The following is a 12,088-nucleotide window of genomic DNA, read 5'->3' on the forward strand; positions in this document are numbered from 1 at the left end:
TAAAATTGTAGTTTGGGTTATTCTTTATAAGTAAAATACCCGTTACTTTCAAATAGTCTTGAAATTGTATTATTTTTCTTACTCCGATCTTGGCATGGTTGGTATGGGACACGTCAAAATTAGACCACTCTTTTTACTTTATTTGGTTTAATTTAAAATTGTACAGAGCAAACTACATTTTTTAAGGGCTAGTAAACAGTCTATAAGTTGTTTGTTAATATAGTCTTCATCCTTCAACATAAATTTAGGTAAAATTCATGAAAATGGCTAACAAAGTCATGGGACATGACTTTTTCGGCCCAACAACTTTTTGTGAAAACGCCCTTGTATGCAAGTTCACATTCATTGCATTCAAAAATACTAAAATGCTAGCAAATCATTAGCAAATACACAAAAAAATCTAACGCACCTCCTAGGAAAGACGTCTCATACACGTCAAATAAGATTTGTCAAAACCGAGTTCGTTGGTTTTATGTTGGTTTGTTACGGATTTCGGTGATAAAACGAATTCTTATTTATCGTGTTGTTATTAATAAAAAGTGTGATTTATGCTTAGAACCCCGTGTAGTTTAAGTAATCGCTTCAAATCTGGATGACAATACAATGATCGCGGCATCTGAACCGTTGGTAGGTTATATTTTGTTTTAGTAAAACAAAACATTCTTATGCTTATAGTTTTATTTCTAATTTTACTTCTCATTCAAGACAGAATAACAATAAACAAACAACAAAAAACACAACAATTTTAACAATAGTCATTTAGAAAATGCATCAGTTTCTCTTTTTTGTTGTAAAGTATTATAGGAGAATATCAAAATGTTCATAATTAAGGTCCACAAACAACAAGCTGTCTTACGAGGGTATTGCTGCCCAAAGCGCTCTGTCCTTTAGGAAAGTCTTCGTCCGAAGTATCGTACCTTAGTTAGTAAGGCACATTCCCTTGCACAGCCTAAGTTGGTTCGTGAATATTCCGCGTGGACTTTCCTATTTTGAATCACTATATTTGTGCACCTAGGAGTTTGTGCCGCATGGTCGGACCGTGCTAGCAAAGCATCCGGAACAAATCTATGGGAAAGCCAACTCCTCGACTTCGGAGAACTCGCTGCTGTATAAGTTAACCAATTTTGCCATCAAAGATGAAAGCCTGCTTGAGACCAAGGAGGAGCAAGAATGGTGGTGTGTTCGAGAGGTATATTATAATGCTAAGGATGGTGAGTAATGTTCAACCCTTGTTTTCTGCATGCATGTATTACTGCAGGTAAAAAAGTGGTTTTCTCCTATTATGGTGTGTCAATTACTGCAAATGATCCAGTTACTGCATGCCTATTGTGGATTTTATTATTTTATAATCAAGTCAGTTATTACTACAAACATTTAAATAACTATTACCATATTACCATATTCGGCATATTACCATATTCGGCAAAATAATTTTTAATAAATTGTTTATTTGATTGATATAATGTATATTGTAATGCACTATCAAGGATTATTTTATTTAAAGTATCATTGATATAAAGTATCCAAATTATTTGTTCAATTTATTTATTGAAATACAATTTTACAACATTACAGCTAAGGGGCGCCAATGCGCTGTAAAATTAAGTAGTACATCGAGTTTTGAAGCACTAAATTTGGTATTTATTGTTTATTTATTTTATTTTCAATAAACAATACATGAACTATAAAAATTTATGTAACATTTATTTATAACATAACTAAATGCAGTAATACCCTCACTTACTCTAAATAAATAAATAAGAACAAAAAACTATGCTTTTCTTTTAGGTGGTAGTACTAGCACAAGACAAAGACAGTATGGTTCTTGACAGTGACTTGACCTCTTCTTGACCTTCTGTTTCATAAAATAAAATTGCATAGTCTTAACAGTTGATTTGTGGGCAACTCGAAGATATATTTAGAATTGAATGTATCCAGTTTTCTTTTATATTGAACTTCACTTTCAGATTTCGAAGAAGACCCACTGAGCCCCAAAGACACCAAAGAAGAGGGTATGTCAGACTCATTCCAACCGACAAGCCGCCTCAAACAAGACTTCAACATATCCATCAAGTCAGAAATGTCCGGAGTGAAACGGATGGATACAGAATCAGCCCCCGGCCCGTCTAGGGCCAGCAGTGCTAACAGCTCAAGTAATATCTCGAGGAGATTTAAGCTGGATAATGGCCAGGGTGCTCCGAGGAAGAAGAAGTTCAATCCGAAGACTGGTTGTTGTTATGAGGAGGAGTTGTATGTTAAGGGGTGTACAGCAGTGTGGTCTAAAGGTAAGTTCCCAGAAAAGTTTCCTTTGCTTTCTGTGAAATTTTTCTGAACACTTTTCCAACTTTTTGAACCTTTCCCTGACTATTATTCCATTATCTGAAATATCCACACTTTTTTTAAATAGAATTATGATTGATTCGTTCTTGCTGCTGTTATTTTCTTTTGATATCATGGTATTTAACACACAACATGACACATCCCAAAAAAAACCATGAGCAAAGAAATTCAGATGTATGTGAAGTCCTTAATCCTTTGGACTCCACGCCTATCGTGGACCGCGCGTCATCGTGGGCCTTTGTCTTTGCCGTTCAAAGGTATAAATAACTTTGGGCAGGCGGGCAGCGTGGAGACTATATATCACAAACCGTCATACGCATAGTTCAAGTTGAGGATTCTATTCTTAAACCCAATCTATTCTTTCAGGTCTAATTTCCACACCGGCCACCAAACTATCCTCTGCAGAGCACAGAGAAACCATCGCCTGTTACACTATAAACAATCCGATCCAGCACGCCACCTTCGCTGACTTCCACGTCGCCATAAACAATACTATGCTCCTAGACGCTCTGAACTCACAGATCGGAGATGTTAAAAAAAATATCAAGATAGAAGACTCCACAGCGCATCTTACTACAACCGTCATGCCCTCGATTTTACTCATAGACAATAAGTGTTTAAGAGTATATGCCACGGATGGGAGAGAATATATGACTAGTATTCCGTTTCAAGTGAAAAAAGTATGGCCGATGAAATATGGAGTGCTTTTCGAGAAAGAAGCGACACAGTTAATGCAAAATTCAATGCTGCCAACGTCTTTCTCAAAACTGAATGAATCGTACAATAGTACGTTTTCCAAATCGAAAACTTTTGGGAACATGAGCGCGAAGCTAAGACAAGAATCGGTTTCAGGTTACGACCAAGACGTGCCTTTGCCTACTTGTTTTTCGCTAAGCCACCCTTTAGATGATGTTTGTCCTATATTAATGAAATCACCATCTCACGGCCTTCAATATTACAACGATGGTGACGTGCAGATAATATTCGTGAGCACAGACCCAAGTATAATCTTACTATATGACTGTAAACTAGCGACGCATTCTCTCTGGAAAATTCGGAAAACGACTCGAGACGAATGCTTATCAATGTGCCCGAATTTAAATTCAACTACAACAGTTTTCAGCCAGTCGGTTGACTTTGGGAGCCCTATGCATAGTAACGTAGGCCGGAACACAACGAATCCTTTAACAGGCAGTCCGTTCCATTCCAAACGCATTGGTACCCCGTCTAGATCAAGACTGGACAGTCCGTTAGCAAGTGTATTTCACCAGCAGGGTTTATCGCCTCACCAATCTATCGGACAAGCATCATCTACATCCATGATGGTGAACAACTGTGTTCAAACACCACCGACTTTACCCTTATATCCAGATATCTGCCTTGATCACATTTGGACCGACAGCCAGACTATTCGGAGAGATCCTATTGAAAACGGAACGGATATGAAAACTTTTTTACATACAGATTTAGTCGGGCACGAGTATTTATGTTTCATGGTGAAAGTAGAGGGTGTAAGTAAGTTACAGATATTGAGACTTCAGAAAAGCCATTCGCACGGACAGTTGTGTAAGACGAATTTGATTGTGGGCACGATCTCGACGGTTTTGGCGAAAGATGCTGTTGTGTTGGACCATTTGAACATGATTGCGTTGATCGATGAATCGGGAAATATTATTTTGCAAAGTGGGAATCATGTTGTTGGGAAGGTAAGAATCCAATAATGATAATTGAAGAAAGTAAAACTTTTAAATTTTATGACATTCTTTTCGACTTTAATTTTTATTTCTTTTCATTAATTTGGTGCAGTTGGTTTTCTGTGGATATTTGTTCTTCCCAAAATAACAGGTTCGATTAGAGCAGGAAAATATTGGCACATGCATATTGTGGTGTTTGCTACTAACATGTAAACATGTCTAAATAATTGATGTCATGAATGCATCAAATCAATGAAAAAATCATTCATTCTTTTAAAATTATGGCTTTAGTCCCGTGGGAATATTTCGGCTTTCGCCTGTATCATGGTATTAGGAGCATTAAATACGACTAAAATTGTACGGTTAGTACAAGACAGTGTACGGTGATTTTATCAGCTCTTGTAAAGTGACAGCTGGACCTTACAAGTAGCACGTGGACTACCGGCCGTTGACTCCTAAATGGTGATTAAACGCGTTTCAAGATTAATTCTCCATTCACTGCACACTAACACATTTGTTGATTGTATAATAAGCAATCGATATTACACTTTAAACATTACTAATGAGCAAAAAACAAAGGAATCAATCACGAGTCTAACAGGGCTAACTATCAAGATGGCGCTCGAATCGGAAGTCCTCAATGAAAAAGTCAGAAATAAGAATTAAAGTCGTAAATAAATGTCATAAATTTTAAAAGTTTACTCTGCATTTAAAAAGTTGTCAACGCTTATATTGAAAGTCTTAACAAGCTGCGGTAATCGCTTCCCATCAGTTAGATTAACGACGAAATGCATATACCTGGGTAGCTTCAAAAAAAAATTTATCTTCTTACTACGTAATTAAATAAATACTAATGAACTCCTTGACTAAAAAGACTTCTAAATTTTACACGAAAAAATTTACTTGTTTCTTCCAGGTCCATGTAGGTGGCGTCCTAGCGCGCCTAATAGACTCACCATACACGAAACGCTCGACGTTCCAATCGCCGTTCCCTAGGCGAAGCAGCTTGCTACCGTCACGGTGTAATGAAACCTTCGACGACTCGGCGCTACATTTGTTGTCGCCCGTACCTCACGTGTCCGCGTCTAGAATGGAGAAAGATACTTTAGGTTAGTGTAGATAAGGTTTACTTTTGAACGAGCGGCGAAGCAGCTTGCTACCGTCACGGTATAATGAAACCTTCGACGACTCGGCGCTACATTTGTTGTCGCCTGTACCTCATGTGTCCTCGTCTGGAGTGGAGAAATAATAATAGTTATTATTATTTTGAACCCGCGACCTACGGATTGCAAGTCGCACGCTCTTACCGCTAGGCCACCAGCGCTTGAACGAGCGGCGAAGCAGCTCGCCACCTTCACGATGTAACGAAACCTTTGACGACTCGGAGCTACATTTGTTGTCGCCCGTACCTCATGTGTCTGCCCCGAGAGTGGAAAAAGAACTCTAGGTAAGTGTAGATAAGGTTTACTTTTGAACGAGCGGCGAAGCAGCTTGGTACCTTCACGGTGTATCGAAAAACCTTTGACAACTCGGCACTACATTTGTTGTCACCCGTACCGCATTTGTCCGCGAGAGTGTAGAAAGGTACTCTAAGTGAGAGTTGATAAGGTTCACTTTTGAATGTGCTACACTTATTAAAGCAATTTAATAAATAATTATTAAATTGCTTTAAGAATTAGAAAGAGTAATTTAGTCGAATTTAAATTGTCCTGAGACATACTAACATCAAACTAATTCTACGGATTTCACTCACACGTTTTCACGGCCGTCGTGAACGCTGCTCACACTGTTAGTGCTTAAGAAAGGAGACCTAGGCTCTCCGAAACATGTCAAGCGAGTCACTAAATAGAATTAGTTTAATTTAGATTATCTGAAGTAACTAAATTATTAATTGTTTCCATAGGTCTAAAAGGTATAACGGACGCATGCGGGGCCCGAGCAACTCTAGTGTTCGACAACGGCTCGATGTATCGCATATCTCTTCCTGTGGTAGCATGTTCAAGGTTACTGGAATACTGTCTCTGTGCATTGCAGGCTTTACTGCCTAATGACATCACTATGCAGGTAAGAAATAGTTATGGTACGTTTAGTTAATTTTGGCCGCCATTTTGAACTTTTCACTTAGTAGGTTGATTGCTTTCTATACTTTGTATCTTTAGGTATTTAAATAAAAGTAAACAAACAATTTGTACATTTTCGGGTAGTTAAAACGTTTATTGGTTAACCAACCAAATACAAAACCGCCTGGGTCTGTCACTGAACAACCTGAACAACCCACATTATTTGATCATTTAATGTTTTCATCTACCCCCAACTTGCCTAAGGAGCCATTTCAGGGTAGATTTTATTTACTTTTATTTAAATACCTAAAGATACAGGTATAGTTACAACAGTACGTTTAGTAAAATTTGGCCGCCATTTTGAACTTTGCACTTAGTAGGTCGATTGTTATCTAGTTCGAATTCTGGTTTTCTGAATAATTTTAAAATGTTAAGGAAAATTGATGAATTGGTGGTAAAAAAACAACTTGTGTAACTGGAGAAATGTTTTAACTAGGGCTATCATTTTGATGTCAACTTTTAGCTGATATCCTGTTTTATCATTTAACAATTAAAAAAGTACAGGTCAACGACCTAGTTTTCGTAAAAAAAGGTAAAATGTAAAGTAAAGTAAATTTAAATATTTATTTTCCTTTTTTGCAGTGGAATGTACCACATTACAATCTATAAATATTTACATTTATGTTAATAACAACGCCATATCTCGAGCCGGCTTAACACAACCATATGTGTTGTGTGGTTGGGAGGCAAGTCATGCGCTAACGCATGTCCTCAGAGGTGGTTAAGGTTGTATACCTTAAAATCCAGATGTCGCTAGTGACGTTGTCACAGTTGCAATATGGAGAACCGAGCTTGCTGGGGACTCGAATTTAGAAATATGAAGTTAAATTAATATAGATGAAAGTGTACGTGGATTGTCTCTACATAGTTTGTGTTTCAGGTGATTATAAAATGGTACGGAGTCCGAAATGCACCCGGCACACAAGACTTGACCCCGCAACAAGAATGGTCCATGTTCTCGAATCTGCTGCTTTCTCTCATCGGTAACTAAATGACATAGTTTTCTAAATCATGTTACACAAATCAACTAACCTTATGTTTATTTATTTTTGCCGTGGAGCTCTGGCAACCTTACTCATTGGCAGGAACACAAGACTATGAGTAGGGTCTAGTGTTATTTGGCTGCGATTTTCTGTAATATGTTATGTTATAAGTATGTAACTTTACTTTTGAGTGGCATTAACGTGAGACATTTCATTCGGTTCTTGTCTGTTTGTCTGATTTAATTTCATAGCTTTTAATTATTTATATAAGAATTCAAGTCTTGGAGACCCTTTACATCTCTAAGGATATTTGAATGATCGTTTTTTTTCAATTATATTCTATATCTGACAATTAGAGACTTTTTCATCTCTAAAATTTTTTAGTATTTGTTGTTTGTTTTTTTTATCATAGTTTTTTTCGTGTAATTCGACATTTAGAGACTGTATACATCTCTAATAAAGTATCTAATATTTCATTGATTCCATATTTGTAATTGAATTTTGTTATTGATTGTAAAATGATTGATTGTGAAATTTGACATGTTAAAGTGCCCTTGTGGCCTATTTGCTGTATAAATGTTTGTTTGTTTGGTACTTCTCCAGTTGGGCTTTACGCTAGATCTGGAATGACATCCGCTGTGCTGTGCCCTACCGCACAAAGCGAGATGACATTGATCATAGCTCTATTTTTATCTTACATATTTGTGGGTATTATAAATTAATGCTTAAATACATAGAAATCTATGACTCAGAAACATTTGTGTTGATTACATAAATACACATAAATGTTCGTAAATATACTCGCCGGTTCACTGTTAAAATAATTAGGCTGCGACAACTTCATAACAACATTTTCCGCCATCTGCGAGTCATCAACATCTAGTCGATCCCAGGACCTCAAGCCTTGCAGGCAGTCCTTACCAACTTGGCTAATGTTTCTGATGATATGAATATATCGCATTTTATTTTTCTGTGACAAAGGCAGTCACGAAATTCTACACAAGTGTTCCTACTCGTAAATTAAGTAATTTGTTTTCTCCATACCTATTTTTTTTTCACAGGATACGACGTTGAAAATCTCTCCCAGTCACACTGCGACGAACCAGAGCAAGAGGTCGCCACCAAAAAACAAAGGACCTCAAGCGACGGAACCACAGAAGACTGGGAATATCTTCTAAATTCAAAACTACACAAAGCCGTTGGCAATTCCCTATCCGCCATCTTGAATATGACTTTACCCTCCGGAGATTCAAAACGACGATTAAAAAAGAAAGAAACTGAAAAGCAAGCGCAGTTTAACACAAACGCGCTCCTTTTCCCTTATACTGTACAAGTGTTATACGCATTTCACTTAATTTATGAAGAAATAAAGCTAAACACATTATTATTCAGTGATTTAAAGCCTTTATCAGCATTTTTGTATCAAATCGCTAAAGATTTACGTTTAGATGGATACGTGAATCATTATTGGCTGGATTTCCCGACGGATTTCAGTATTGATTACAATGTTGATGACTCGCAGATGACGGAAAATGTTGTTACGAAGTTGTCGCAGCCTAATTATTTTAACAGTGAACCGGCGAGTATATTTGGCTATTTGAACTCTATGATGAAGGACGTGGATGTCGGATATTATCCGTATTTGACGGATGTTAATGATATGTCTAAGGATCTTATTGAGGTAAGTTTTTTTGTAAAAATAAACTTTATTATAGGTGGTTTTATAACGTAATTTTGGCAGTTCAGGGGGCCGATTTTTGAATTTCGATCGCTCGATTTCTTCTTCTCCCTTTAATAATATCTCCACTAGTGGGCATTTCAATTTTACTAATAGGGACTGTGCGCGTTGGAGAGTCTGCCATCTTGTGGCCTGAATCGGAACCATAAACATGTACATTTTACACGTCACGTGCTTTCTTGTGCATAGTAGGTTCTGCCATCTTGTGGGCTACATCGGAACAATAAACATCACATTTACGCCTCGCGCCAAAAATCTGACGGCTCCTGTGCTGCCTCCTACAGTTCATGCACACTCCCTATAGAATTGAAAACGAGTGGTAAATTCCACTGGATTCCCAATTTCTATCGCTCCTACTTCAAAAATATCATTTTGCCGTTTTCTACATTTTTCACAGACGGTAAATTTAAATGTTGCTATTAGTTACAGTAATAATTTTACTTGTTTCAGATATTGTCAATAGTTGGCATCGGGCGGAATTGCGGCGTCCAAACAATATCGAGACGAGACAATATGGCGGCCAGCACTCCTCGCTCGCGTCGCGGGAACACACATTATCAGGCCGTGCTCGCCATGGTCGAGAAAGGTACTTTTTTTAACTATACCTAGAACGTTTTTTTTAGCAAAACCAAGGGATTGACAAAACGAAACATCGATAAGCTTAGTAGGTCCCTTAAGACGACAATCGTACATCGATCGACAAACGCCAAACGAATAAAAAAAATGTATTGGGATGACAGATACTACGAAAACTTACTTTTCTTTCCACGGACTAATACTTATCCAGGCAATTCCAAAAAGCCGAATCACAATTAGTTTGCGTTTTATCACAGAGTTCCCAAGGCCACCTCCTGTCTCCATCATCAGATCAGCTCCATGTCATCATAATATTGCATTGTCATCCGATTTACATACGTATGTAAAATGTCAGCTCAACGTATTGGTATGACGGAAAGGGACAAACTATTATTAGCGGCATCGTAACTTTAGTACACGTTTATGAATAAGGGTGTTAGATATTAAAATTTTATAATATAAGATGTATTGTACGCTCAAAATGGGCAAAATTCTTGATACCGTTATATTTATAACATGTTAATACTTTTTACACAGTTTTGACAAAAAAATGTTGAACTGGCAAATATCATAGCCACAACTTGAGTTATTTGAGTAATTTACTTTTAAAATGTTCTACTATTATATTTACCATTGTTTCTAATGAGTAGTATATATTACATCGCTTGAAAAACACACTTTTCTATTAAAATATAAGCTTGTTTCTATACTTTTGGCCGGGAGTGTAGAACACACGGATTTACGTACGAAAGCATTTTGGTCTTCTTTGTAATGCTAAAAAACGAACTATAGATCTCACAAATTATAGCTATCGAAAATCGGTTCAGAAATGCTATCTGTAGAGGAGAACAGCCGGATCAATAGCCAGGAATAATTTCCATGACCAATCGCCTCCCGGCTGAAAACTCGTGTAGTGGTTAACGGCTGGGTATGATGAACCCTCGTGGACGTCAGCTGCCGCTCCGTTGGTGGGTTAGGAATGGCAGCCACCGAAACACGTAAAACAAAAAAAAAATGTCATCGCCTCCCGTCTGATACTTTGTCAAATGATAGTTCAGATGCTGTTGTTAATTAAAAAAATCGTCAGCCAGTTATATCGCGGTGGTAAGAACATCAGCTGGTCGCATGAACATGTTAAAAATAAGCGCTATACTTTTTATGATAGCAATAACAAATCATGAAACTTTGCATGTAGCATTTCATCAGGCATAAAAGCCTGAAAAGCCATCAACGGATTACGCAATTTACACATTACGCATACTTTGCCGCACATAACGTGGTAAGGCGCATATTTTTTACATGTTCATTTTACAGCTGACGGTCATTCCACCGCGATAGAACCGGCTGACGGTTTTTTTAGTTTAAAACAGCATCTAAACTATCATCTAACGAAGTATCCGCCGAGAATGACTGACGAAATATGCTCCTGGCTTGCGGTCTACAACGTTCAAAAGCATTTTCGTCCAAGTTGAAATAGATGTTTCTCGCTCGCTCGATCATATACAACTAGTGAAAAAGGGTACAAGTCTCTGGCAGCGCAGGTGTAAAGGGGTGTAAGTTCCACGTAACACTTATGCCCTTATACACCTAAACTGCCAGAGACTTGTACCCTTTTTCACTAGGGCCACAGAATTCTAGAGCTTAACTATTTTTAAAATATCTACCTTTTTCCCCAGGCATAACCCCTCGAGACCTGGACAACCTCCCGCCGGCGCTGGCGCTGGCGCTGCTGAGCGTGTGCGCGCGCTGCAAGGCCGCGCCGCCGCCCGCCTGGCCGCCGCGCGCCTGCGCGCTGGCCATGCGGGAGGACTTGGCTAACGACCAGAAACATAAACACGAATATATGGAATGTAAGTATTGACATGCATATGGCGTGTGTTGGGGTATTTGAACGGGGTATATATGACGAATGACGACCTAGTGGGTAGTGATCCTGCCTATCGAGCTGACGGTCGAATCCCGGTAAGGGCATAATTGGACGCGACTGAAACGATTTGTCACTAGCGGAAACGATTCGGTCGATAAGTAGCCAAACTCTTTTGCAATTGAGTTCCGTTTTACATAAAGAAACTCAACAATATTTAAATTTATCTTTTTATTTTTATTATCTAGTATTATTTATTTTGGTGATTTGTGTCTATTACAATGAGATATGTTAATCTACGAAGATACATATTTTGATTAGGAACCAAGTTATTTTTGTTAAAAAATGATTGGTCTGAAACGTCAATGGCATGGAACGAAAAAAATCCTAATGTCACCCTATTCTTCCCATTTGAAAAAGACTATAAACAATCTGTGTAAGAATGTCCTATAAAAAATACATGTAGATTAACCCTTTGACTGCCAAAGACGTCAATAGACGCGCGCATCTTCAGCCCAATATCCGTACACCACCCTTAAAATCCTGACATTTCCTGGATGGTAATTTCTTAAAAAATTTGCCCATTATACCCTGTATATTTAGGTATTTAAATAAAAGTAAACAAACAATTTGTACATTTTCGGGTTGTTATAACATTTATTGTTTAACTGACCAAATACAAACCGCCTGGATCTGTCACTGAACGACCCGACTATAACCTACATTATTTGATCGTGTAATGTTTTCATCTAAGTACCTTCAACTAGCTTAAG

The 12,088-nt window shown here is 37.8% G+C and overlaps 1 protein-coding gene across 1 annotated transcript in view; it reads left to right on the forward strand.

Annotated features, from left to right (window-relative positions):
- Nucleotides 1–413: 413 nt before the first annotated feature.
- Nucleotides 414–12,088, forward strand: part of LOC133525559 (anaphase-promoting complex subunit 1) — a 42,027-nt gene continuing 30,352 nt past the window's right edge. Inside the window, exons 1-10 of the mRNA XM_061861857.1 lie at nucleotides 414–627; nucleotides 1,016–1,211; nucleotides 1,968–2,285; nucleotides 2,707–4,046; nucleotides 4,951–5,143; nucleotides 5,938–6,098; nucleotides 7,035–7,137; nucleotides 8,199–8,818; nucleotides 9,326–9,461; nucleotides 11,128–11,301. Of these exons, the coding sequence (XP_061717841.1) occupies nucleotides 604–627; nucleotides 1,016–1,211; nucleotides 1,968–2,285; nucleotides 2,707–4,046; nucleotides 4,951–5,143; nucleotides 5,938–6,098; nucleotides 7,035–7,137; nucleotides 8,199–8,818; nucleotides 9,326–9,461; nucleotides 11,128–11,301 (3,265 nt within the window). The 5' untranslated portion in view covers nucleotides 414–603. The remainder of the gene's footprint in view (nucleotides 628–1,015; nucleotides 1,212–1,967; nucleotides 2,286–2,706; nucleotides 4,047–4,950; nucleotides 5,144–5,937; nucleotides 6,099–7,034; nucleotides 7,138–8,198; nucleotides 8,819–9,325; nucleotides 9,462–11,127; nucleotides 11,302–12,088) is intronic.

The sequence above is a fragment of the Cydia pomonella genome, chromosome 15 (assembly GCF_033807575.1).
Source record: "Cydia pomonella isolate Wapato2018A chromosome 15, ilCydPomo1, whole genome shotgun sequence".
NCBI classification, from domain to species: Eukaryota; Metazoa; Arthropoda; class Insecta; order Lepidoptera; family Tortricidae; genus Cydia; species Cydia pomonella.